The following is a 27,988-nucleotide window of genomic DNA, read 5'->3' as shown; positions in this document are numbered from 1 at the left end:
CTGAGCTGACTTCCCTCGGGGAATGTTTCTCGGGTTAAAGTTTGCACGAAGAGCTGCAATCGATTTTTTTTCTCCTTGCAGAAGTTTCAGTTGCTAAGGTAATGAAACGGTTTAAATAGTAAAAGCCTCTGAATATTACAGGGGACTCAAAAGTTTCTGTTGTGGGGAAGACTTCGTAGAAATTGTGTGCGTTTCCTTTAAAGTTACCTCTTTTTCTCTGCTTAAGTATTTTGCAAGTTAGTTCTATCGATCAGAGTTTGATTTCCAGATTTTTTTGCTTGTGGAATGTCTTAACACTCAGATATTTGCCTTTATATCTAAAACTGTGAAACCAGTTTATTTAGTTTAATTTAATCAATTCACTGCAAATAATTGTTGACATGCTATGGCTGTGCAGCCAACAGACTGGGAAAGCAGTGACACTTGTTTTTCAAGGCACAATTTTTAGGATTTGAGATTGCTGATTGTTTTGGAAGGTAGCTAAGTCTCTTTACACTGATCTGAAACAGCAGCTAAATATATTGTGCTACCTAACAGCTGGTTTTATGATAATAAATACATGAAAACTAGGTTTTCTATGAGCAATAATACGAGGATAACTTTCTTTATTCAAAGAGATTATAGGAAAATAGTATTTTTAAAGGTCATGTTTGGAGACTAGTTTTCAAGAATTAGGTTTTTCTGGTAGTGAAAAAAAAAAAAAGCTAATGCTAGGAGGAATACCTGAATAATGCATTTTGATTTTTTAAAATTGCTTCTTCCAAGTAAGACAGGAAAGTTTTACTTTAAAAAAAATTTTTTTTTTAGTTATATAACTTTTTTTTGTTTGTCACTGAATGTCAGAACCATTCCAGCTATGGAAGTGGTGGAAATGTGAGTAGAATGGAAAATGGGGGTTGAAATTGACCTTAAATCCTTGATTAAGTGAGAGGAGAGAAAGGAGTTTGATTAGCCTGAAAGAAGGCCTGTAGTTTACATCATACTGTAAATTGTTCTCTGTCTGTACTTTCTGACAGCATCCATTTCCATTTCACATACTGATACCTGCTGCTGCCTTAAACTCTGTTTTATTGTTAACTTGGTCTCCTTGCCATTTCTCACAAGCTAGTTCAGAAACATGCTGTTTTCTCTAATCTTTTCCTTCAAAGGATCCACACTGTCTGATGCTTCTCACTGTTCATTTTCTGCCTGCTTCTAGTAAAGTTGTCTCGGGCAACAGAGTGCCTGTTTCTATCCCTTAAGGGGCATAGTCTGTAGAGGGAGCTGAAGGGAAATGGGCAGTTTCCACTCAGGGACTGTACTGGAAGGGGTTCTGGATAAAGAACCTGGTGTTTGCCAGCTCATGTCAGGAACTGCCGGATTTTGAGCATCTCTCTGAGACCCAGCTAGGGCCCTCTTGAGAAGACAGTGTCTGGCAGTAGAGGTCAAGGCAGGCTTCAAGGTAGAAGGCTGAAACATGAATAGTGGCAATTGTGCAACACTGGAGGCAGGCGCATGAGGTGCCTATAAGGGTTCAAAAGGGGGAATGTCTAATTAGTACTCTTCCCCTGCTTCTTTAAGCTTACCCTGTTATGAGAAAAAAACTTTGACTACTTGCTTAGTTGCATGATCTGCTCAGAGTCCTTTGTCTGCCTCACCCTGCCAGTGGCCAGTTATTGCCATTTCTGATGAGGGACATTGCAGATTAATATTATTAAAATGCCATGCAATGTAAGCTTTACTAGACAGAACAGGAGGAACATTATGTGCTGGTGGCTGCCTTGTCTAATGTAGAGATGTATATTTTGGTAAGAATTATAATGAGGAATAATATTACACTGATGCAGGGTAATGAGGCCCTTTTAAGTGTTCATGTGTGCCAGAACTGTCAGTGCTGTAAATGTCCTGGTATTTGTAATAGCAGTCTTCCAGTGCAGTTACTATAAGATCTCTTTGTCCTCTTTTCAGTGCTTTCTCTGTACCGTAGTTTGTGCAGTTTTGTTTGCCTTATTTCAATGGTGCTGGAAAATGGATTGAAAGCAAGTAAAGGAAGTGAAGTTTTGTAAAAGGGAAGGAGAGGTTTTGTAGTTTAGATACAGTCTGGGAGAGCTGTATTCTTAGCCTCATTTTGTTTCCTTGGTGAGACTAGATGCATTACTTGAACTAGACCTGTCATAGGAAATGGCTAATTGTGTATTCCTTATTTGCTGTGTATTTGCTCTAGTGAATTTTAGAGTTAGAAGAATCTTGAGTGTTTACAGGTTCAGTCAAGGAAAGCTAATGCCAAGTGATTAGAAATTGGTGTCCTTACTTGTAAGCATGGATAAGATCTTGTAATTTGATAATGCTCAGGGAAAAGTGAATGAGCATATTTCCTATATTGAATAGGGCTGAGATTCATGAGAAGTATAGTAGATGCTCTGTTGTAGGGTGTACAGAGAAATCTGTATGATACCACCTCTCTACTTTTTTCTTTTTCCTTCAGGCTTCTCCATGAAAATAATGCTACTTTTATCCATTGTGGGTACATTCACTAATAGTGTTTTCTCTCTTCAGGGAGCCATGTTTTATTCTTACCTTTAATAAAGATCTGGCAGCAGGTAGGGAAGAGGGGCTTCAGTTCTTCTATATCATAGTCCGTGTGCGTATTCTGCAAAATGGAGAGTGGGCACAAGGAAATTGTATTAAGATGGTACAGGAAAAGAGGAGTTGGACTGGACGAGGAGGGAAATACAGATAGAAGGTCGTTGATATTTAACCAGTTTTTCCACTTCCTCCCTTTGTTTTAACTTGCAGATACCCTTGATTTGCAGAAGGCATCTCAAAATGTTGTGTCGAGCTGCTCTGAGCCCTCTTGTCCGTTCCCCTGGATGGTGCTTTGTGTTACCGCCACATGCCATCGCAGCCATTTCCCGTTTATGTATGTATGAGAGAAAAGCACACGTTTCTAAAATGTTGGTCAGTATGTGTCTGGGCATGCCTATGCTCTTTCCTTTTTGTTGAAAGGAAAATCATCTCATTAACATCATTCAAAACTTAAAACCTCTGAAGTGAACTGCAGCTGAAGCTCTGCTTTCTCAATGTTGATTTCTCCCTTAACTCAGTAATATTCAGCTGGATGTCTGAGTTTGTGTATTTTTCCTTCTGACATGCATTTCAGGGAAAAAAATTAGTTGTAAAAGTACTGCTGCTGTAGAAGTTCTTTATTTCAACCTCATACATTCCTGAAAAACAAGATCTGATTATGTCTGCTCCCCCATCTGCCTTTTCAGATGTCTTGAGTAAAGTAAAGAGCAAAACTCAAATTTATGTGGATTAAATTCAAGTGGAAAGATGCATGCAGGAAACCTAAGTGTAGATACATAGGTACCCAGTAAACAGTTCTTCCCTGAAAACCTAATTTAAGAGAACCGTTCAGTGTCTGCTTGATTAGTGGTCTGAAATACAAAAGCCAAGGATAGATAAACTCCATTAGATCAAGAGAGTATCTATTAACCATTGCATGCAAGATTAATTTCCCACTGGTCTGTGTATTAACAGTTCTTTTTTATTAATAACAATATGAATTAGTTGTTAAATTCTTGAAAATTCTAAACTTTTTATTTATGAGCTACAGCTCTGTTGATTTCTGTATTTGTAATATTTCTAAATATTCCACATTTTCTGAAGTCAGTAATTTTCACAGTGCTAACTATGAGAAATTTGTTCCCAAGTATTGGCAGTATCCAGCAGTGGAGCAACTCTTGTCGCCTCATCAGTTGTGATCTAAAGCTGGAGTGGTCATTTATCACGGGGATTTTTTTTTTCCTGCTGTTTTCTGTTTGTTCTCCACATTTTTTTTTTCTGTTCTATTCCGCTTGTGTATTTTGAAATTCTGCTTCTTTACTCCTGAGAAGCAAGCCTTAAGCAGGCTACAAAGAAGAATCTGCAGTGTCAGATAGTTAAGTATGTTTGATACATGTGTCTTTCTTTATTAAGGACCTGTTAACTGTTATTTAAACTGCTAGCAGGTGTGGGATATAAAAACTGGAATGCCTTTAAGCCTACTTGTCCAAAACCTGGACTGGATGGCTATGTCAGTTCCTCTGCATATGGAGCAAGTTAATGGGCTTGCTTCTCCAGAAATGTTTTGCATGTCTAATGTGGGAGCTGATTTCACATCTCAGTCCAGTGTAAAAATAACTAAAAAGATTTATGCAGTCACAGAGCAAGATTAATGATTAGGACTTTAGTGGCGATGAATTGAATACTCTGCTTGTTCTAGAACTGTTGTCTTTTCCCTTATTGTTCTTAAAAAAGGAAATGGTTTCTTTTCAAATACTGGTTATCTCTCAACAACTACCTTCTTGTAACCTTCTAAACCCTGAAGCCAGGAGAACTGGAAATAAACTCCTTTCTGGTTATACTGTGTTGGTTAGGCTAGTGCTAAATAGTAAGGTGTAATGGTGGAAACAACAGTCAAATTGTACTCCTTTGCCCAGTCTTTCCTATGTATTGTAGATCTGTTTTAGTTTGCAAGTATTCCCTCATGAAAACTGGGGCAAATGAAATGCCTCTCTAAATTCCATTTTCTGTTTTTATATGTGACATGTTAGTGCAGCCTTATGATTCGTAACTTAAACTTTTTCTGTGTGTATAATGAGCGAAAGATGTATTAATTAAAGCATTGTTAAATTAAAAGTGTTTTTTTTTTAACGTAGCACATTATTAATTCTTGTCTTTCTCCAGTAACACCAAGAATAGTCACTTTAAGTTATAAATGAATCTATTATGTATTACAAAGCACCAAAATTACAGATACTGTACATATGAAATATAATTGGGTAACTCTGACCATGGCATAGGATTCAGTTCACTGATTTGTAAAGAAGCCTCTGCATCTTCAGATGATGTATTGGTTAGGATCAACTAGAACAGAATAGTTCGTTGTAAGACTCTTAGAGTGGTCACCTAGTCCCAGAGCCTGATGCTTCAGGACTGCCCAAAGCTAAAGCGCAGTTATGGGCATTGTCCAAATGCCTCCTGAGCACTGGCAGTCATGGAGCACAAACACGTCTTCAGGAGGCCTGTTCCAGGGCTTGAATGCCACCATGTAACTTCGAGTTCGTATGTCTGTTGTGTCCCTTCAGTTCTCCCTAGCTGAGCAATGTGCAAAAATACATGGCTTGGAGATGTGGTAAAAGCTGTGTTTCTTTTCTAACAGTCAGGCTTTCTGTGATACTTCTGACAGGAAAACTTTCTTAACTGTATCTGATGAGGCAAGGCAAAGGAGATTGTTTTTAAAACTAGTCCTTGAGATGTGAGCTATATAGGCTTTTTTACGATGTCTTTCAGTTTGGTCTTCTAGATTCCCAGAGTCAGAGCCCTGTGATGCATGAGGTATTACCCTTTTATACCTTAGGGATGGTTAGTGCTGCTCAGACACTCCAGTTTCTCACTTTGTTTTGGTGAATTGGAAGCTAGCTTCTTGTTTTCACTTACTGGGAAATGTGTATTGTGAAGGGTTAGAAGTCTGAAACACTTAAAACTGTTTTTTTTTTTCCTTTCTTTTCTGTCTTTCTTTCTTTTCTGTCTGTCTTTCTGTCTGTCTGTCTTTCTGTCTGTCTGTCTTTCTGTCTGTCTGTCTTTCTGTCTGTCTGTCTTTCTGTCTGTCTTCCTTCCTTTTTTTGTTTTTCTCCACAGATCTCCCTTGCCATAACCAAAGATTAAGGAATGAATCCATCCGTTGTTGGAGCAACATTCCATTTATCACTGTGCCACTGAGCCGTGCACATGGAAAATCATTTGCCCACCGCAGTGAGCTGAAGCATGCAAAACGGATTGTAGTAAAGCTGGGTAGTGCTGTTGTTACTCGAGGGGATGAGTGTGGCTTGGCCCTTGGGAGGCTGGCTTCTATTGTAGAGCAGGTACTTCTGTGACTGAACATTTGTGTTAACTTCAGGTACTTGGTGATGGATGCTACAGAAGATTGCTGTAAAACATGATAAAATATTGATACTCTTTGAAACAATGTGTTAACCTTTCCCTTTTCAACCCCCTATGCTGCAGTACTATAAACCATGTAACTCTGTAAATTTTTTTTTGAGGATGTGGTGGGTTGTGACTATCAGCCAAGCATCCACACAGATTTTTGTTTGCTCCCCTCACCTCTGCCCTACCACCAGTGGGATTGGGAAGAAAATGGGTAGAGCAAAAGTAAGAAAACTCATGGGTTGAAATAAAGGTAGTTTGATAAGTCCAGAAGAGTGGGAAAGAAATCAGTGATGGCAATCACCGCCTTACTCAAGCACACCAGTGCCCTGCTAGTTCTTGAGCATTGGCACCTTGGAAGACAACCTCCTGCGTTTTGCTGTTCTGCAACTCTGTTACTGTGTGGGATGTTATATGGTGTGAAAAGTCCCTTTGACCAGTTTAAGGTCAGCTGTCTGAAATGTGTCCTCTCTGAACTTTTTGCCCAGCTGCTAGCCTACCTGCTGGGATGGGACATGGTGGAACAAGGGAAGCCTTGATGGCTGTGCAAATGCTGCTCAGCATGGGGGAAAGATAAGGCTTTGATGCTGTGCAAGCACTATTTAGCAATAGGCAAAACACTGGAGTGTTATCAAAACTGTTTTGGAACTGAAATCTGAAGCGCAGTATCCTACAGACCCCCATAGAAAATGTTGACTCTGTCTTGGCCAAACCCAGTATAGAGGGTGAGATTTGCACAGTGAGATTTTTGTGCATTAAGTAAGACATGGCTGGGGCATTAGTTGTCTCTAGTGTGAAGGTGGTACTGAAGTGTGTGAACTCTGCAAAACGAGTCAACCATTCTTGATCACCTGAGCATTTGAAGAGTTCTTTCAGAGAAAAGCCTGAAACCTCATTACTTTTATGAAAAACCGATGGGATCAACTCAAGTATTACTTCTCCAAAATGAAAGGGTTGTGTTGGTGGGCGCTGGACATGTCCTTTCTGGCAAGTAAAGTTAATATAATACATTAAATTCATGTAAGACATTTAGCTTTGGGGCTATGAAAGTAATCTAGCCAGATACATGTAAGGAGGAAGTAATTGAAAGCATTACTATTGAGAGTTGGCCTCTTTACTTCTAGAATTCAAAGTTACTGTATAATGGTAGCTTTGGGAATGGATGGATTCAAGCATTTTTCTGTCACAAAAGCTGGTATTGTGAAAAGAAGGTTTATGAGAAATTATAGATTGCGTAGCTTCCAAGTGGCTAAGAAGGTGTGCAGAAATACCGTGAAGGGTGATTGCCTTTCTTTGTACATCCATAGAGAAATTAAAATGCTTGTGGTCAACAGGAATTGGTGAGCAAAAGGTTGTAGTAGCCAGGGGCTGTCTTGTTCTCACTGATCATACACTGTTTCCTTTACTTACAGGTCTCAATGCTGCAAAATCAGGGCCGAGAGATGATGATTGTCACCAGTGGGGCCGTAGCTTTTGGAAAGCAGCGGTTGCGTCATGAGATCTTGCTTTCTCAGAGTGTGAGGCAAGCACTTCATTCAGGCCAGAGTCAGCTGAAAGATATGGTGAGAGACTGATGGCACTCCTGCTTTCCCTTGAGTGTTGGGTACTACCTGTTCAAGTCACTGCCTGACAGCTGCTCTTTGTCTTTGTAGGCCATTCCAGTCTTGGAGGCCCGAGCCTGTGCAGCAGCCGGGCAGAGTGGACTAATGGCTCTGTATGAGGCTATGTTTACACAGTACAGCATCTGTGCAGCTCAGGTAAGGCATTCCTTCATGCCTAGACTGACTTGCTACTTTTGGAGCTTATTATTGTCACATAAGTGGTAGCTTATACAAGAGTGCCTTGCTAAATATTTCTGAAACAGAGTTATCTATTGTCAAGATAAAGTGAATATGCTATTTCTTTTTGGAGTTCAGGTGTGTCCTCTCTTTTATAGCAGGGAGGGTCTGTTAAGATCTCTTCACAAAAGCTGAAGTTGGTAGTCCAAAGTGAGGGTTTAAGAGCCACAAGTGACTAAATTGTGACACATTCTGTAAAGTTGATGGAAGTGTATAACTGCACTTCAGAACTTGCTGTTCATCTGCTCTTCTAACCTTTCCAACTTGTGGGTGGTGGTATCCCTGGCCTGGGTCTTATACTGAAGGCTGCAACTGCACCAGCTGAACTACTCCTAAACAGACTTTGCTTATCTTAAGATACTCTGAAAATACAGAATTGCTTTAATGGTAAGGCCTTATTTGTTTAGACACTATTAATGTTTCTAGGAGCCTAGCATGAAATCTTCTTGGAGGAACTTCTTACTGTAGTAGGGTGGAGCTGATATAGCCAAATTACTTATAATATAGTTAAAAATTGCTATAGATCATGCTGGATTGCAATCTTGTTCAAATCTGTAGACAACTATCACTCCTTTGATAAAATAATTAATTGCCTGTGCCAAAAAACTTAGCATACACATTGATGCCAAGTGCTATTGTACATTTGAGCTGTAGAGCTTTTTGCTTAGTTCTCAAATGTCCAATGGCAGAGTAAAACCAAAAAAAAAGTCTCCAGAGCAGACATTGAGGGTGTTTTTTGTCTTAAACACTAAAAGAAAGGGGTGCTATCTGCGTTCAGGGGACAAGATTGTTTCAGAATAGCGAGTTCTAGTGAGTGGAAGGAAGATTGATATAAAGCATCCCTTCTACTTGCTAGAAGTAGGAGCATTAAAGTGGGAGCTAAAACTGGAAAGGCAGCACCTTGAGCAGACTGTTGGAATTGTCTAGGGTCTTAGTAGTTATTATGATCATCTATGTTCTGATTACAATTTTATTTCCAAGTTTGTTCTTGGAATGTGTGACTTACCAGCTTGAGGTAGGCTATTACAGGCTTCAGTGGAATAAACCTGATAATATCGTGTAAAGAATATTTCTCCCTTTATTCTGTATCTTTTAAAATGTGGCTTTTGTTTCTTTAGTGACCCAAAAGGCATGACTGCTCTGTTACAATGTGTTAATATATAAGTTTGTATGATGTTCTCATAGGAAAGGTGGTAGGCCAAGTAGTTTCTTTCTTCCTTTTAGATTTTAGTCACCAATCTGGATTTCCACGATGAACAGAAGCGTCGCAACTTAAATGGAACATTGCATGAGCTTTTAAGGATGAATATTGTCCCTATAATCAACACTAACGATGCAGTTGTTCCACCTCCAGAGCCAAACAGTGATCTGCAGGGGGTAAATGTGGGTAAAGTATTGTGGGGGAAGGCAGCGGGGAGGGCCCTGCTTGCAGATGGTGCAGTGCTAATGTGTACTTGACTAATGGCATAACCAGGGACCTCTGTTTACAGCAGAGAAACAAAGATACAGAATTAGTGGGTGGACAAGAGGGTACTGGAAGACTGTGTTGACTTGTCTGTTATCTGGCATGATACAGTGTTGTGGGACGAAACCAGGCCAAATATTGTCTCCTTTACCAAAAGCAAGCATGCCTCTGGAGGTCATCTAATCCAGCAGCCCTTCTTAAAGTAGCATCACTTAGTGCCTCTTGCCATGTCACTGGGGCCTTAGGTGGAGAATGCAAGTAGTGATGACACTGCTTGTCATTTGGATACCACTTTACTGAAGCATATGTACTTTCACACAAAGATCACCTTTGAAGCTTCTGGTGGGTGTGAAAAAAGTAGCTCAGGAGGACTTGTTAATGCTAAGCTAGATTTCTTTTTTATGTTGGCACTAAATATTTATTAGTTCCTCACACTGCTCACTGCTTCTGATATGCATGTGTATTGCAGGTAATTAGCGTGAAGGATAATGACAGTCTGGCAGCACGACTGGCTGTGGAAATGAAAACTGATCTTCTGATTGTTCTTTCAGACGTAGAAGGTTTGTGAGTAATTTCATTCATTTATGATTTTAGTGAAGCACATCAGATTGTTAAATCAACCTCTTTTCCTGTTTTACTGGTCTCTTCAGCTCATCTCTTTTACAAAGACAATTGCAATGTACTACAATAGTTCCTTAAGGCCTATACCTGGTGTTGATGCTGTGGCATTAGCTAAACACTGTCTGACACACTGTTGAATCTGGGTGGGTGAGCATGCATGTGAACCTGAGACCTGTTCCAGATCCCAGAATAGCACATGTACTATGGTACTTCTGCTAGCTTCTCAGAGTTGTATGATAGTCAGGAGTAGTATGCAGGAAAAAGCTACGTGTCTTGAATCAGGAGTATAAACAAATACTATTCTATGGTAGGTTGTTTCTTCTGGCAGCAGGTTTGGTCAGTGAGTAATTGGTGTACTGCAAGTCCTGGTTATTGCTCTCCAGATACCTGGCTATTGCTAGCTCTTTCTGTCTCACTTACTTTTGGTTTACACTGCTCTAGTCTTCTGAGCTGTGCTGTTGTGACATAAGCCTGTCACCAGTGAACGTTGAACCTCCTTTTCTAGAGAGAGGAGGATAGCGGGTACAGTTTCAGATCAATGCAGTCCACATCACCTTAAGTTACATACTTTTTCATCTTCTCCAGATGGGTTTCTTTTAGTAGATCCTGGTCTTCAGCGCATGCTTGAGGCCTTGAGGAGGAAAGAGGTGTCTTTCCATAAGAACAGTTTCTTTTAGCAGATGCAGCTGGTTTTCATGGTTAATTCTAATCAAAATTACCGTCTTAGACTAACTCATAAAAGCAATAATCAAAGGATTTTGTAAAAAATCCCCCAAACCAGCACACCTGTCCTTGAAGCTTATTAATTCAATGTCACAGCTTGTTTATGGAAAGATGTCCTTTACTTCCCAACCTATCAAGGGCAGGCACAGATAGACTGCACTTGTGCTCTCTTAGTTTGTTGTGGCAGTATTTGTGCGTATATAGAATTTCTTGGAAGCGTAATGGTAGAGTTGAAGTTTAATATGTTAGTTAACCAAAGTGTCATTAAGCACCAAGTGCAGTGACATTAAATTACTTGATTTAAAAAAAATGCTAATAAGAGTATGTCTCTGTAGTGTTGTGTTCCTCCTTAGTAGAATTCAACAGTTACCCTTTTTACATGTTTCTGAATTACCTGTGTTTTCACTGTGCAACCTGTCATTCAAGAATATCATCTGAGTCTTTGGTGAGGAGGACTATTCTTCGTCTGTTCAGCTGGGGGGTTGTGTATGTAAACCCTGATTTTGAACATCTAAAAACTGCAAACTAACTAAAACTTCAACCAAATGTCATTACCTCTCAGCTTGCTTGCTGCTATTCAGCGTGTTGGTTTTGGTTTCTTTTAGGCTTTCAATAAACCTATACCTTTTGGGTCTGCCAGTTAAGAATTTTGTGCTTTTAATTCTACAAATAGAAGGGTTCAGTGAAAGTTTTGAGTTCTCCTCCTGAAGGATTCCTGCTGCAGAATTCCTCCTGCTCCTGAAGTGGAGCAAGCTTTTTAGCCTCATATTGGTTGTTTTGTTTTTTTTTTTCTTTTTCTTTTCTTCATGGGTGAACTTTGGACATGAGGGTATATAACTGATTTTTATTATTTATTTCAGGACTCTTTGACAGCCCACCAGGGTCTGATGATGCAAAGCTTATTGACATATTTTACCCAGGAGACCAGCAGTCTGTAACATTTGGAACCAAATCCCGAGTGGGAATGGGTGGCATGGAAGCCAAGGTAGAAAGCACTAGTGAAACCACATCTGTAGAGTTGTGTCTGGTTCTAGACACTGCAGTACAGGAAGGACATGGCATGCATGGCATGCTACAGTGACACCAGCAGAGAGCCATGAATATGATTAAAGAACTGGAGCACTGTCACACTGGAAGGCTGAGAACTAAGATTGTTTACACTGGAAATGAGAAGGTCTGGGTATAAGTAGCTGTAGGAAGAATTTGGAGAAGGCAGAACCAGATTCTTCTTGGTGGTATCCAGGGAATACACAAGAGGCCATGGGCACAGAAAGAAATACAAGTGACTAAATTGAAATGTAAGAATTTTACAATGAGGTAGCTGAAGCATTGGAGCAGGTTGCCAAGAGAGCCTGTGGATTCTCTGTTTGGAGATGTTTGAAACCTGACTGTATGGTGTCTTGAGCAAGTTGCTCTAGTTGACCCTGCTTTGAGCAGGCAGTTGGACTATATGATTTCCAGGGATCCTTTCTAGCCTCAGATATTCTTTGAGTACCCTGAAATGGTACATGGGTTCCTTTTGCTTTGCTTTTAGGTCCATGTGAATTGAAAAGAGCAAGTTAAGAATTACAGTCCAGTGTATTTCAAAAGATGACATTTGGAACTGTATTTTAGTGTTTTAAATTAAAATAAGAGTCAGTCCTCAGTTCTTTCTTATGTGATAATTCAAAGACTTTGGGAATCCCCGTTGCTTAAATCTGATATGGTACCTTCCTCTCCTTTGAGTTTGTACAATGTACTTCTGAAGGATATATTGGTGGAGACCAAGGTACTTGAGTTTTTGAGTGAAAGATTAGTGGAGGTGGGAGGGCTAATGTGTTTTAGTGCTGTGTACGGTCAGGTGGTCTCAGTATTCACTGCTGTGACTACGTAAACATGGGTGTGTTGTGCGACTTCAGCATATGTCTCTCAGGCAGCTGAGATACAAACTGCTGTAGTATTAATTGCTGCAGGTTTCCCTGGCACATACCTGGAAGGTTGTCTGTAAAAACCAAAGCAGATCTTGACTAAGCAGGAAAATACCAAAACAAAATTCTTCACTAGTTATGTTACTGATTATTCCCTTTTCTGAAGAATCAGTTAAGGCATACTCATAAGTATCAGAGCATGGACTGGAAGGTGGCAAAAGGAGGAGGCATTTATAACTGTGGGATGTACAAAGCTTAGTCTGAAATAATTTTCCCTTATCTGGTTTCTAGTTTAAACTATTCCAGGTATTGTAGGTAAAGCTGCCAAGGTCAGAGAGTACTTTTATTGTAAAAGTAATAATCAGTTAGAGTTACTTGGTGTCTTTTGAGTCATATAGAGGCAAATCTTGATGCAGGTGTCCTAACAAAAATTTGCTACAGTTGAGAAGGTAGGTGACATTTTTGAAAAACCATAGCATCAATAAAAAAAAATGGATGGTACCTCAAAGAACAAATCTCAATTTTCAGCATGAAATTTGAGCAATAATGAAACATCTGATAGTCCTTCGATAGCCGAGTATGATGTGGTAGGCCTGTCTGGCATTTGTGTCTTATACTGACTGTGGACTGTAGTACCAAATTGTAGAACTATATTAGGAAAGCATAGAAGTGAGTAAGCAGAGACACTTTTGCAATTACATAAATGACATGTAATTAAGTATAGTAGTGGATAATATTGCCCATACCTTGATTGGGAAAATGAATGAAGGAAACCACTGGCAGTACCTCTTCAGCAGGTAGCATATGGGATTTGAGAGAAATCATATTCTGCTCAAAAATGTGCAAAGAGGCAAATCTTAGGACCAGTCAGTGCACAGGGATTTCAAATGACCCATACTAATGAGCTAATCCTGGTGTAAACTTAACATGCTGTAGAAGGATTAAGCAAATATCAGTATTCCAACACTGAAGGTCAGAGATACCCAAAGTGTGTTAAATGCTCTTTGAAATTATAAGAGATCAGTCTGGGCATCAAAGTGGACCAAGAAGTCTTGTTGAGAGTGGTGATTCAAATAACCAGTGAAACTCTTGCAACTAGTTCTGTCCTTTCCTATAGGTGAAAGCAGCTCTGTGGGCCCTGCAAGGAGGCACTTCAGTAGTAATTGCAAATGGAACCCACCCAAAGATCTCAGGTCATGTTATCACAGATATTGTAGAAGGGAAGAAAGTTGGAACTTTTTTTTCAGAGGTAAAGCCTGCAGGTGAGTACAGAGTTAATGTGTACCTTGAGAATTGTAGAGTTAAAATTTGTCTAGAGCTGTGCAATAACTGGGAAACCACCCTCTGCTTGCAAAATGGATTTTGAAAGGTGTTTTCTAAAGTAGGGATAGAAACTGCTGAATTCTCTGCTCTTCTTCCCTCCAGCTGATAAACTGGTGCATCAGACTTTTATTTGAAGAATGCAATGAGTAGAGTAGAAGTTTTGCCTTTTATAGTCTTAAGAGTTATCATCAAGTATCCATGATTTCAGTGTGAAAATATGGATATAGAATGTGCTGCTGAACTACGGTAGTGTTTAGGTTTGTTTTTTATCATTAATTTATTTTATGACTCAGCCTTCTGATATGGTAGGTAGGAGTGTTTTCCTGCCAATGCATTGCTGGAACTGTGTAAAAATTGCTGGATAAAATCAGGCCAAAGATCCATTACCTAGCAGAATAGATACTGGAGTGATACTTTTGACTTACACTTTAAGCCAAGTGAATTTCTTTGTGTATAGTAATCCTTAATGGAATTTTTGTATAAATATGTGAAATCATCTTTGCATGCACTCAGTGTTATTGTGCTTAAGTGCCTTTTTGGTTAGCCCCACTATAATAAGTTGGTATCAACAGTAAAGCTTTTGATCTTGTGATCCCATTCCAAGTCACAAGTATGGTAAGTAGCTAAAGTCTGTCCCTGTGGACTGTCAGCTGGATACTTGAACTTTTCAAAGTTTTCCTCTTTTCTTTCAGTAGGCTACTGTGCCCTAGAGACTTAGCTATTCTGTTGTTCTTTTGCCCTTTGTCAAGTTCTTTTGATACATGCTGCACACTTGCTGTGACATGGAGGCAGAATCTTTGTGGTGATTCTTTATGTAGGGACCATAACAGTATTTCTGTGTCAGGTACAGACTTCTCTGTATTAGAATACAACATTTTTCTTAAATTTATTTGTTAAAAACTGTTACCAGGTTTCATGCTCTGAACAAAGAATTGGAAGACAAATGGGCTAGTGCTCACTTCTGCCTATGGTGTTTCTTTGTCTGCATTGCCTATTTTTGGGTTGTTTTGCAGGCCCTACTGTAGAACAGCAGGCTGAAATGGCTCGAGCTGGTGGCAGGACCTTGGCAGCTCTGCAGCCTGAGCAGGTGACAGAACAATATGGGCAAATTTTTAATACTGTGCATGTGTGGCAAGTTTTACAACACAGACTTGTAAATAAATGGGCCCCTTGGGACAGTAATCTATTATTTCTGTGCCAGATCCACTGTTTCTATTGTAGCCTGCTTAAAGATGAGAAAAGCAAAAAGATAGTGTTCCTTGGGGCTGTGAAGTAATATGGGCTTTCATGTGGGGTTTATAAAAATTTTGATTGCATCAAGTAATACACAGAATTGTGGTCAAAGCTGCTGAAGAATTGACTGGAATAACTTGCTCCATTCACACCTGTGTGGAGTTTAGCATACAACATATATGCAAAAGTGGAGCTGTAGACAATTACTACTCTGCAGCTGCGTGGGTATGATGTGGTACAGGGTACTCTTGAAGGATATGAGTTTGGTGAAGAAGACTGGGCAAGGAAAGCAAGATAATAAAAAGCAAGATAGAGGCTGATGTGGTGTTTGGTCTTCTTTTTCAATGTGATGCAGGCTGGAAAAATCAGCTGGCCAAGTATCGGGAGAGTTAAGATAGTGAGAGGATGTGGTCAGCATAAATGGGCTGTAGGAGCTATATGTCAAGCAGCATGGACTTTGAATAAGAAGTCAGTTCAGAAACTGTTTTCTGTTTCAGAGAGCAGAGATTATTTATCGTCTTGCTGACTTACTAACGGACCAGAGAGAAGAAATTCTCTTGGCAAACAAAAAGGACTTAGAGGAGGCTGAAAATAAAGGTACTGTTTCAAATCCTTCCACAGTCATACTATCATCTTGGACAACTTTGGGCCTCAAACGAGCAGAACTAGAATCTTCTGTCACCTGGGATTGGGCAATATGGCTGATACACATTACTGAATCCAGGATTTTGGGAGCTTGTCAGTGTAAACAGCTGCAGCCTCATTCATTGCATAAAACAGATGCCTTATCAGTGAAGATACTGAGGCAGTGCAAAACACCAAGTGGTGTATTCTAAAAAAAGACCAAACAAAAAACAACCGAAAAGAATGGAACAAATACCTCTGTTACTGTAATGCATAAAGTGAGTATTTTTGGGGCTGGTTAATGTAATGTTTGGTTCCTGAAGGGAAGACTATTATCTCTACACTTAAATTGATGCTCGCCAAAGCATCAGTTGTACCCCTCTGATTGGGGAATGTTCTCTTTAGGTGGTTCAGCTGAAACCTGTTCTTCTGTGTTAGACTGATGCAGTCATTGAGAAGCTGGAATTGGGATGTGTATGTGTTGTGTTGGCATAGCAAGTACATGAAAAGGACAAATCATGAATTGTAATACTCTCTGGAATGCACCACTGACCAGAGTATTTGAGGGGACATTGCTGGGTTAACTTACTGTTTGAACGTGTTCAGACTAGAAAGTTCAAGTTCTTCTTGCCCAGTCTGCACAGAAAATGCTATGCATGTGTCAGCACTGATTTAACAGTGAAACAGAAAGATGAAATTACTGCCTGGACCTTCCAGAAATACTGCAAGGTTAGCAATTTGTAAGAGACTTAGTTACGCATTCAGTGCATTAAATAGGACAAACCTTATCTTTCTGGATGATGGTGGTTTGTGCGGTTGCTTTGTATACAAAGCACTTAAACCTCATTACTTAAAAATGTGGTGCATGAAATCATCATATTTGAGGGGTTTTATTGTGACTACCAGATTTTATGCTGTGCATTTTTAATGTCAGGTAGATTACTTGCTAGGGTGTGGGAAATACCTTAATTTTCTTTATGCTCAGCACTCATTGAAGTCCCTTCTGCTTGAGCCTAGGAAGACCAATCTATCTTCAGCACAGTTTTTTCTTTTTTTAGGGAGATTAGCACTCCCTTTGTTGAAACGCCTAAGTCTGTCTACTTCAAAGCTGAACAGCCTGGCTATCGGTCTGCGTCAGATTGCAGCATCCTCGCAGGACAGCGTCGGCCGTGTAATTCGGCGAACTCGAATAGCAAAAGACCTGGAACTGGAGCAGGTGACGGTGCCCATTGGTGTCCTTCTCGTGATCTTTGAATCTCGTCCTGACTGTCTTCCACAGGTTTGTAAGGAAGGTAGATTACACTATTGGGTAGCAAGCAAGAGACTACAAAAAGTATTGTTTCAAAGGACTCTTGTTTGGATTCATCTACAACCGATTGTGTTGGCATCCCTATTTTTTATGCAGAGATGTTTTCAGAACTTGCTTCTGCAGTGTTCAGTTAATAATTTGTCTTATGCCAGGAGTAAGGCAGGTATGTTAAGGGCAAATGCCTTCCCCTGCAGCACTGTGTGGAAGTGTTCCTGTAAGTAAATGCTGTTATAAAATGCATGAAAATATGGGTGCTGAACCAATGTTGCAGAGGCAACACTGGTCTTACTTTCTAACACCCAACTACTTTACTGTGCAACTGAAGTAGATTTTAAAATGAAAGCAAAAAGATGATAAACCCTGATTAGCAACATTTTCTTCCCACAGTTATCATTAGGTATCTAAGAAGCTTGACTGAGAAGTTCTTTAACATATGAGCACAGGTGTTTGAGTAGAAAATGGTGGGTACAGCCACTTCAAGAAGGTGTGAGGCTCTGTGGAGCCAGTGGACAACTTTGTATTTCATGCCAGATTTTTGTGAGTAGTCTCTATTTCACAGTGAAAAGGAGTATGCTCTAAGAAAAGTTCATGTGAAACAAAAAAGCGCTAGTCTCCCTTGACTACCAGCTCTGTTTGTTGCAGATAACCAGTGTGGTACCTTTTTGAATTTGCGTCTGCCTTCTTGGACTTCAACCTAGATCCCTTGCCTTGCATAGCTTCCTCTCTCTCTTGACTGTATCTTAAAATTTATAGCAGACTGACTCCTGCTGGCTTCCCTGCCCTGCCCTCTCTTCCCCTGCTTTGTTTTACAGACTTAGGATAGCTTGTCTTGGTAGTTGCTTTGCTTCTTGCCCACCTCCTGTCCTCATACTCACATCAGGCTTCCTCATGAAATTTCAGAGGTTCATCTTTGATAACTGCATTTGAATTGGATCATTTCTGTCCCATCCTGTACCTGATAGTAGGAGGGTTTCTGATGGAGAGGAGCAGTTCCCTCTTCTTAGTTTACTACTGCATCTCATGCTTTGTTGGGTTAAGATTTAATAAGCTTCCATGAGCTTATACAAACAACATGTTTGCCTCTAATACTTACAGGGTGAAATTGCAAGCATCCTTCAGAGACTGTTTCGTATAGATTCCACCAAATCCAGTTGTTGCTCTGAAGTATAGTCATGTTTTACTAGTCTTTGAGACTGAACCATTTTGAAACCCCTTACCTTGTCTTCTACTTTTAATCACACAAGTTTTTGATTTTTGAGTCTTAATTCTTGGTTTTTTTTTTCTTTTCATTTTTTTCTAGCCAGGTCAAAACATTTCTTTTTATCTTATGCCTTTTTACTTAAATAAACTTATTTCTTTAGCTTTCCGTTGTGATACTGATCTGGAGGGGCAGATACTTAGAAGGTACTTTTAAAATACAATCAGATGGGTTTTTAATGTCTAGCAAAATAACTTAAAAAGACACGTGATAATTATGTAAGGCAGACTTCCCAGACAGTTATACTTCAGTGTGTTTTTCTGAAGTGTTTCTTATTTTTCAGTATTATTTTCAAATGAGGTAGAATACCAAGCATTGTGATTATTACTACCCATTTGATACTAAAAAGGGAAAGATGTATATGGCTGGTTATTTAATGAATCAGGATCTAGAGTGTGCCACCAAGGTAGCTTCTTGTTAGGTGTGAGTGTGGCTAATTTTGGCATCAACATGTCAACAACATACAATAGATATTCTAATGAGCGTAGGTTTGGTGATGACATATACGGGTGATGATAATTTTATGTATAATCTTTCCCAGAAAATAGTAATGCAGCAAAATAACTTAAAATACTGAGTTTGTTTATTCTAGAGGTTCTGGAGAGGAGGTGATTTTGTTTTCTAAAGGAGTGAATGCTTTTAAACTTTAAAGTAGGTGGAAAAATTGTGACGCCATAGTGAATGATGTTGGGATAATGAATAAAAAAAAGATACAAAAGTAAAATAGGTTTAGAAGGAGAGTTTTATTGCGTCTGACATTCTCTGAGGTAGAAAGGAATAAAAACCTCTTGCCTTGCTGGACTTAAATGGGTGAAATCTGATACCTTAAACAGAAGGGCAGCAATATATATTGATTTCTTCTGATGATAAACATGGAAGCAAAGATGATGCTGAGCCTATTGTCTCAAAATTTTTTTTCTCCACACTTAGTGTTACCTATTTATGACTGTTGTTTTAGACAGCATGATGAAAATGGTTTTCCTTCCTGTAGGAAGAATTTATTTGCCTCTCACTGCTGGAATGGTTAGGGACAAGAGACCTTGCTCCTAAAATTATTCTCCTTGGGGTAATTGCACACACAGCAGTCCAATTCATATGAAGCCCTATGTCCACAGTTTCCTCTGACTTGTTCACTATAGCCTCTCTGTGGCAACAGTGCCCTGGAAACTCAAGTTTGCTTCTGAGACTAGTACTTTTAGTTTCTGGAGTTAAATTTGCTACTTGTAATGGCTTTTCAGAGCCATGAAAAGAAAACTGTAGATTAATATTGAGTAAATCAACTGAACAAAAAATCCTGCTTTTGTGTTATTGGGTGTTACTCTGACAGAAGAAGCAGATTACATTTAAGGGGCTTTTTTTCCCCATAATAAACTCCTTTGACAGGTGTCTGCTTTGGCCATAGCCAGTGGAAATGGCTTACTACTTAAAGGAGGGAAAGAGGCAGCACATAGTAATCAAATCCTTCATCGTCTGACACAAGAAGCACTCTCTATTCATGGAGTCAGAGATGCAGTTCAACTGGTAAGTGCCTAGAGTTAAATCAGCTATTTCTTTGCTATGGTATGCATAAAAAGTGCGCGCAGAACTTGAGAGTTCAAACTGTAAACCCTTTGTATTGCAACTACCACAGGTGAACACAAGAGAGGAAGTAGAAGATCTCTGCCGTTTGGATAAGCTGATAGATCTCATCATTCCACGTGGTTCATCACAGCTAGTCAGAAATATCCAGAAAGCTGCTAAGGGAATCCCAGTGATGGGACACAGTGAAGGGATCTGTCATGTCTATGTTGACACAGACGCCAGTGTTGAGAAGGTCACACGAATTAGTAAGTTGTGGGAGGGTGACTTGAATCTCATGGGTATAATTGAACTTTGGAGCATGCAATGTAGTTATGGTAATTTATATAATATCCAAAATCTTTATTGCAAATATTATATAACCAATTATCTACTCTTAAACCTCAGTCAGAGACTCAAAGTGTGAATATCCTGCTGCCTGTAATGCTTTGGAAACTCTCTTAATTCATCGAGACTTGCTGAGAACCCCGTTGTTTGATCAGATCATAGACATGTTGAGAGTAGAACAGGTTAGTCACTCATACTTGTGTTTTGTTTTGTGTTTTTTGTCTGTTTTTTTCTAAAACTTTAGAAGCATTTGGTCTGGCTGGTGTAGCCCTGTTTACATAGCATAATATTTTAGTTACCCATATGTGTCTTTGTAAATATCAGTGAAATTTGCTTTGCCACACAGCATCAAGTGTTTCTGTAGAAATTATCTGAAAGCAGCTTATTCAGGAGAGCTACGGGCTGTTACTGGGATACCTTTGCTATATACTTCCTTGTATATAGCAAAAATAATCTTCTGCCATAAAAACATGCACATAACCCTTTCTCTACCCTTTCAAATTCAGCCAGATGCAAAGCCTCATCTTCCCAAATCTATACATTTAGCTTCTTAGCCAGGTGAATTCCCTTTTTAATCCTTTCTGAATTTGCTTCATAGTGGGTTTTAAGAATTTTCCTCTTGCATGCCCTTTATTCCCACTCATTTTCCCTCCTGGTATGTCAAAGGTTATCAAAAGGCCAGTGTACGTATTAGTTGTCTAGACACGAGCAATGTTTTTTCAGTAAAGATAGCAGAGATGCATCAGGAAGAAATAGTCATGACATAGTATGAATTACACATAAATCAAGGGTTTTCACACGGTACTGTGTATTTGACAAAATGTGCACAGGCAGTGATTAATGCACGATAGAGAGATCATAGATTTTGATGATGTTAAAAGGGTTATAGTGAAAGAAGCTGATAAGTAGTCAAGGAACAAGTTCTCAATGTTTGGGGCTTTTTAATATCTCATTTAGTTATTTCTTGGGACGGGTAGAGTGCAGGGTAGATGTTTGTATTTTAGATGGAAGGAATATGAGTACTAGTGCATTTCCACTACTAACGCTAACCCATCTTCTTGTACAGTGGGGAGGATGTTACCTCTGTCTAATCTGTCCTGACTACAAGAAACATGCAAATATTGGGCAGGATTATGCAGTTAAAGTAATGTGTAGTTGCACAAGAAAATGCTGCTTTACAGATGCCGTCTTAAAAGCCTTTTAGTAGACTTATGCCTTATTTCCCATTTGTGTTTCATTTGCATGGAATTTCTGAGCTGTATCTTTTCTAAATTATCTCTCATTGTTTAGGTGTTTTTGCAGAGGTTGATAATGTGTTAAAATCTTCTTTATAACAAATGAAAAATATCTGTGAGTTTTTTTGGTTTTGGACCCAGTAACCCCTTTGTGTCTGAGATGTGCTTCAGAGAAGGCTGGTATCAATTTATAAAGTAGAAGGATAAAAGTAATCCAAGATCTTAAAATTTCTATAGGTGTATACATGGAAGCATTTTTTTTTTTTTTGTTATTCTCTGCATTGCAGTTGCTGTCTTAAAACAAAGGCTGGCATGAATATTTTAGCTGTGTTCCTAGTACTGGCTAGGACTGTACTGGCCTTTTCTGCCTGGTGACTAAGTGATGCAATTGCTTTAAATAATTTAAATAATTTTAAATGTGTCCTGAATTAGGAGCTTGACATGGTAGGTAGCCAGCCTAGCATGTCAGTTATTGTACTTTGTAGCTAATTCACCTATTTCCCAAGTTTCCCAAAGTATAGGTGTATTTTTCTTGCACTGCCTGCATGTTGTGGATTAACTCCACTCATTGGCTAAGCACCATCCAGGTGCCTGCTTACTCTCCCCTGTTCCAAGTAGGACAGGAGGAGAATAATAGAGCAAAAGCAAGGAACTTTTTTGGTTGAAAGATAGCTTGATAAGTGAAGGAAAGAGGAAGAAGAAAGGGGACAAAGAGGAGGAAACAACCCAGTAAAAGTAAACCCCAAAACAAAACTAAAAACCCTCCAGTCCCCCAAAACACATAAAAAGCAAAGCTAATTACTTGCTGTCTGCCACAGAAAAAGCCAATACCCAGCCAATCTCTTGAGCAATGGCTACCTTCTTCAAAAACCTGCTGCCCTCAGTTTGTATTGCTGCACATGACACTATATGGCATGGAATACCCCTTTGGTCAGTTCAGGTCAGCTGCTACTTGTGTCCCCTCCCGACTTTCTGTGCACTCCCAATCTTCTTGCTAGGGGCACAGAGATGGAACAGGGGAGAACCTTGATGCTGTGCAAGCTCTGTTCAGCAGCAGCCAAAACACTGGTGTGTTTTTAACACTGTTTTAGTCAGAAGTTCAAAACATAGCACCGTGGGGACTGCTATCCATCCCATATTGAGTACAAGAAGCTATGCTTTGACCTGAAGGGCTCTGGTGTGGTCAGTAGCCACAAACAAAATGTTTCTGGTGTTGCAGGTGAAGATTCACGCTGGCCCAAAGTTTGCATCTTACTTGACATTCAGTCCTTCAGAAGTGAAATCTCTGCGCACAGAATATGGGGACTTGGAGTGCTGCATTGAGGTGGTGGACAGCGTTCAGGAGGCTGTTGAACATATCCACAAGTATGGAAGTTCCCATACGGATGTTATTATCACAGAGAATGGTTAGTGACCAGGCCCCTTCTTTAAGCTGCTGTTTTGGTATGACTGCTAATTCCTGGTATTAGTGCAACATTGTAGTAGTTTGTCTCTTGGGTCTGTGCCAGTTCAAAACCTTACTCGGGCTGTGCCAAGACAAAGGTTGACTCTCCAACCAAACCAAGTCCAGAACTTCTGAGAATCAGCTGCAGTTAAGGTCGTGTTGATCTATGTCTGGCCAGTGTGAGTCAAGTAGGCTTCTGTTTCTCTACTTCTTGCTGAGCTTAAATGCATGTCACTAAAATGCATGCATTTGATACCATAACCACTGCCACAGGACCTGGTGAATTAGTGATCTATACTGGAAATAGAGTTGCTCTTGAATGTGTCTTTTTGATGAGGGCTACTGACCTCCAAGTTCACACACTTGCATGTGGCATTTCTGCATTGTAGTTTTCAGATATTGCCTGCAATAGCATTTGAGTTTAGGATTTCTCAGTATTTGGAACAATTCCATGTTTGAGACTAATGGAGAGCTGACTATAGCTTAACTGTCTCAGTTTGAATGACAAATGCTGTTTGGGGCAGCTGTTCTTTCTCCTCAGTCATGCAACTGAATCTCTCTGACTAAACTGAATAAAGTTAGAACTAGACATCTTTTTGCTTTTTCTAATCTTTGTGAGATTATTCTAAGATTTGCAATTGTGTCTACTTGATAAGCATACTAGGAGGAAGGTAAAAATGAGCATGGCTTAGCCCAGACTGTTTAAGTACTGTCTGATAAGGTTGCCTGTGAAAGTTGTCTTGTTGTTTATGTATGTTCACTGTTTTATGCTGTGTTTATTGGAATACATGATCTGTCTGTATGTAATGAATTCTATTTTTGTCTCTGCCCCTTTCACAGAGAAAACAGCAGAGTTCTTCCTCCAGCACGTGGACAGTGCTTGTGTTTTCTGGAATGCCAGTACCCGATTCTCTGATGGCTATAGGTTTGGACTTGGTAAGAGGGAAAATATTTCAGGGTTGTGACTTCAGAATTATCTGGTGTGTGAAAAATGTGGCAGTATGAACCTTGGAAGATAGGATTAGTCTCTTATCTTACAATCTAATAAAAGGTTTTCAGGAAAGGTACTGTATGAAAAGTTGAAGCCTAGAAATTTCATCCGCACAAACATGTTTTGGATTCTTTGCAGCTCTATGCAGTTGCAGTAAAATATGCTGCATGCATATAGTGATAGAACAATGCAATACAGGATGTGAAACTGCTGAACAGCTTTCCTTTTGTTTCTCTTTCTAATGATGTTTTAAAGAATGCAATGCTTCAGTCCTGCTGGGCAGATTGAGATGCTGTCCAGTGTGCAGAGTTAAGGAATGAAGGGCAGGAACCAAACTGATTAAATAAACAGGTGCACCTACTGTGAATTGCAGAAGACAAGGGAAACATTCCTTGATGAAGTAGAAAATCAGAAGTCTCCACTACATGCTATTACTGTGCCAGCTGAAACAGTGTTCCATGTGACTAAAAAATTCCAGTTGCCCTCCAATATCTCCTTAATATGATAAAAAGGATGTAGGATCATAATCTTTACTAGTTTAGTTTTTTTCTTTTTTTAAAAAATCGTGCTCTTAGATCAGTCTAAAAGCAATGTAAGAGATACTTTTCCTTCTCTTGCGTCTTCCTTTTTGAAAGTAACTATAGCAGCCAGAAGTATAAACATTGCAATTTTTAAGGTAATAGTTAATCTCCTGGAGCTTCTCCATAAGGTAAATGGAACTGGTATTTGGAGAGGAGCAGAGATTGGCAGGTCTCTGAAAGGCAGCTTTTTTACTTAGAGGTGCAAAAACATTTAGTATGATGTGAACATCGTCAGAGGATTAACTACCTTTATCTTGGGTGTTTCCTACAGGTGCTGAAGTGGGAATTAGTACTTCACGTATCCATGCACGTGGACCAGTGGGAATTGAAGGACTCTTAACTACGAAGTGGTTGCTGAGGGGGGACAATCATGTTGTTTCTGACTTTTCAGAGCATGGGAGCATGAAGTATCTTCATGAAAGCCTCCCTCTCCCTCAGAGAAATGCCAACTAAAAACACTGGGGAGAAAACCCAGGGGTGTAATTATTTCCTGAAAATGTTGAGGCTTCAGGATAATCTCTGGTGAAGGAGTTTGTTTTTCATCTTCAGAAACATTCTCCTTGGTCATTTTGCAGTGCAATGAATTCAAAATGATCCCATCAATGAGTAATTTCCCGCCCCCCTTTCAGTTTCCTTAGAATGTATCTGCAAAGTGACCTCACTTCTCCCAAAGACAGATTTTTTTCAAATCATACAGGTAACATAAGGAAGGATTTCAGTATTGAATACGTTCCTTTTTTATTCCAGTGCTCCCTGCAGCAAATATGTTTTATGGTAGATGGAGCTTATTTTTTTTTCATGAGTTTTGTTTTATTCAGGTGTCTGTTCTGGAGAACAGACTCGGTAGTTTTGGTTTTGAGGGCTTTTTCCTTCAGTCTTAGGATCATGGCATCTTTTGAGGGCCAGAAATCTTTATGCTTAATTTCTTTGTATTTGATCATTCTTGAGATAGGGGGACAGATGTTCCAAATGTATAGTAAGCTTTTGACCAAGGAACCTTTTATATCTAATTCTTTGTATTGTTGACTAATGTAGATAAATAACATAATTGTCTGCTACATAAATTTTGTTACATATTTGTATCAAAGGTTTATTTTTCTTCAGTTTTATATAAAACTTACCCCAACAGCATTTCGATGATGGCTTGTTGAGAATGAAGCTCTCCACCTGCCCTAGTGTTTCCCGAGGTGCACTGCAGCCCCGCCACATGGGTGGTGGTCAGAGCTCCCCACCAGCTGCAGGAGCTCTTGGTTCGGTGCTGCCGGAGGGTCCTGGTGTTCTATCGCCTCATTGGGGCACCATTTCCTTTCCTGCCTGCTGCTCTCTGCTGCTGTCCTGGCGTGCATGGTGGACTCACTGTGCTTGGGATGCTGTGCTGCTGCACCCTTTCTTGGTCACAGGGGCATCACGATGGGGTGCAGGGTACATCTCCCCTCTGAGCAGATGCGAGGGCCAGTGGACATGGGTGAGGCAAGTGAGACGCCTCAGTAGGTGTGGATGGCTCCTGTCGCTGAAGGTGGCACCACATGGGGACCTCAAATCGGCATGGGAGGCCCCAGAGCAGGGTGGTGGTACTGAAACTTGCCTGCTTTGGCTTGCTGGAGAGTAGCAAGGAAGATGGCTTCAGAACCTTGTTCCTCTGAAGTGAAAGTGAGGGAAGGTTGCTGAGGGGGGAGGCCTCTAGGGGGGAGGGAGCAAAGTTGGGAATTGCAAGGAGGGGGTTTAAAGTCACTGCAGGGGAGAGAGCTGTTCAGGAGCCATTTTCTTGGAGCAGGTCAAGGGAGCGGGTTCCATCTCAACACGGTGTTAGGACTGTCCCTGGGAAGGCAGTTCCAGCACACGCCTGTGTTGTGTAAACTCTGTCTTCTGCATTGTACACTGTACCTTCCTCAGGTCTTGATGTCTCTACAGCTCTTAGTGATCACTAGGCACCTTGGTAGCCCTCCTGCAAGTCTCTGTGCATTTCCACATAAGCATAGTGTCTGTTGAGCCTTTCTTATCTTGTAATTCCATCTTAGGTGTGGAGCTGTCTGGCATCTTTCATATTGTATGTTTCTCATTGGTCATCTCTCACAGTGGTGAGCTGGGTGGCACCTTAAGTTCCACTTAGGTGAGATCTCTTTGACACAGTTGTCTCTGGAGATTGAATTCCCATGTCCATAACAGTCTTTTGTCTTAAAGCTTGGCTTCTTGCTCATCTGTCATTCTGGTGTTGATGACTCTCATCCACATCTCCCCTGATGGCTGCAGCAGTCACCACTGCACTGTCATGGCACTGTTGGACCTCTCTGCTGGTGGGTGTCATATTCCCTATGGAAGTCACTGTTGCTCATGTGCTTATCGCATCTCGCTGTCATGATGCTTGCGGTGTTGGGTGTCCATGTCACAGTTGGAGCTGCCCTGCCCGGGTGTAGCAATACTAAAGACGGGGTAGCACAGCCTCAGGGTGGTGTGGTAGTACGTTGATCTATCTAGATACTTTTGGCAAAGACCGTACACTTCATCTCTGGGCTGTAGACAGCTGGCACAGTTACCTTCATTGTCTTTTGAGGGTGACAGGCTCTGGCCTTTAGGGAGCAGTAGTTTGTGTAGTAGTGGAGTGGGCTGGGTCTTGAGTGTGCCTTGGCTTTTACAGGTGGGGCTCAATATCTAGGTTATTTTAGCTGTGTTACTGTAGAGTAAGGTAGAACTGGAAAAAGTCAATATTTGAGAGACTTTTAATTGTCATGGATTTCAAAAACAAGATGTGAATTGGAATGCTCAAACATTTTTAATGAATTTTTAAAGCCTACAGGCTTTTAGATGAGGTAGAAACTCTCTTATATGCACACTTGCCTGATGAATTCTTTGGTCAAAGCCTGGAATTTTATTTTTCAAGATTTGGAAAAAAGTTACAATAAAAAGCCTTACAAAAAAGGGTTGGTGTTGAGTGTGAGGGAATGAAAGCACTGATAAGGTTTTATTTAACTGTAAAGGTTAACAAAAAGTTTTAAAGTAATTATTGTTTTTTTGTTGTGGTTTCCTTTGCAAATACACTTCTTTTCACACAGGAAAACAAACACTGTTTAGTTGATAGAAAGTTGGTATTTTTCCATGTTCTGTAAATAAAATGGAATCGTCTTCAGAGTTTCTAGTCTCTTACAGCCTGGCACTTAATATGTGGGTGACATTGCATAGCAGCATAGAACACTTCACTTTAGATTGAAATCCTGTTAATATTATTGGAAGTTTGGTCAATGTAACTTTTTATGTCGGCTGTGATTTCTAAAGATCTTTTAAATTACAGGATAAAAAAAGGTGTGAGTATATGGAGTGTTTTATAAAGTGTGTTTAGTTACAGAGACAAAATTGTGCCTAGTCAAAATGTGAATTGAAACATTTTAGTGGTGTATGTTACATGGTGCTAATATGCAAAGCAGTGTTAGTGCTCTAAAACATTCTTACAAGCACGTGTTTGAGACAACTACAGAGGTAAACTAGTTTTGTGATTATTTCGGGGATCTTTTTGTATCCAAACTCCTGAGCAGGAAGTAAACATTACTCAAGCTCCTCCTAAAACAGTCTGAATGGTGAAGAATTGAT

General features: G+C 39.9%; 1 protein-coding gene across 2 annotated transcripts; it reads left to right on the top strand.

Annotated features, from left to right (window-relative positions):
• Positions 1-26,055, top strand: ALDH18A1 (aldehyde dehydrogenase 18 family member A1). Of its 2 annotated transcripts, none has more exons than XM_062496326.1 (18): positions 1-98; positions 2,776-2,899; positions 5,662-5,885; positions 7,362-7,511; positions 7,602-7,706; positions 9,012-9,164; positions 9,722-9,812; positions 11,457-11,581; positions 13,621-13,765; positions 14,840-14,913; positions 15,557-15,656; positions 16,742-16,962; positions 19,634-19,771; positions 19,881-20,076; positions 20,216-20,337; positions 22,610-22,796; positions 23,675-23,770; positions 24,678-26,055. In XM_062496326.1, the coding sequence occupies exons 2-18, from the start codon at positions 2,806-2,808 to the stop codon at positions 24,857-24,859; spliced, it is 2,403 nt and encodes an 800-aa protein (XP_062352310.1). In that variant the 5' UTR covers positions 1-98; positions 2,776-2,805; the 3' UTR covers positions 24,860-26,055. The 2 variants fall into 2 exon arrangements, with proteins under 2 accessions (XP_062352310.1, XP_062352309.1); XM_062496325.1 differs by having other exon boundaries at positions 9,012-9,170.
• Positions 26,056-27,988: the final 1,933 nt, after the last annotated feature.

Source organism: Cinclus cinclus, chromosome 7, assembly GCF_963662255.1.
Source record: "Cinclus cinclus chromosome 7, bCinCin1.1, whole genome shotgun sequence".
NCBI classification, from domain to species: Eukaryota; Metazoa; Chordata; class Aves; order Passeriformes; family Cinclidae; genus Cinclus; species Cinclus cinclus.
The sequence above is the reverse complement of the archived record's forward strand: the minus strand, read 5'-3'. Positions and strand labels throughout refer to the sequence as shown.

What these genes read in the sequence shown, in the direction of transcription:
- ALDH18A1 (XM_062496325.1), top strand. Translation starts at nt 2,806, where the DNA reads ATGTTGTGTCGAGCTGCTCTGAGCCCTCTTGTCCGTTCCCCTGGATGG. An exon ending in GTGATCTGCAGGGGGTAAAT is followed by an intron (nt 9,171 to 9,721) that starts GTGGGTAAAGTA and finishes TGTGTATTGCAG; the next exon opens with GTAATTAGCGTGAAGGATAA. An exon ending in GTCCTGACTGTCTTCCACAG is followed by an intron (nt 16,963 to 19,633) that starts GTTTGTAAGGAA and finishes CTCCTTTGACAG; the next exon opens with GTGTCTGCTTTGGCCATAGC.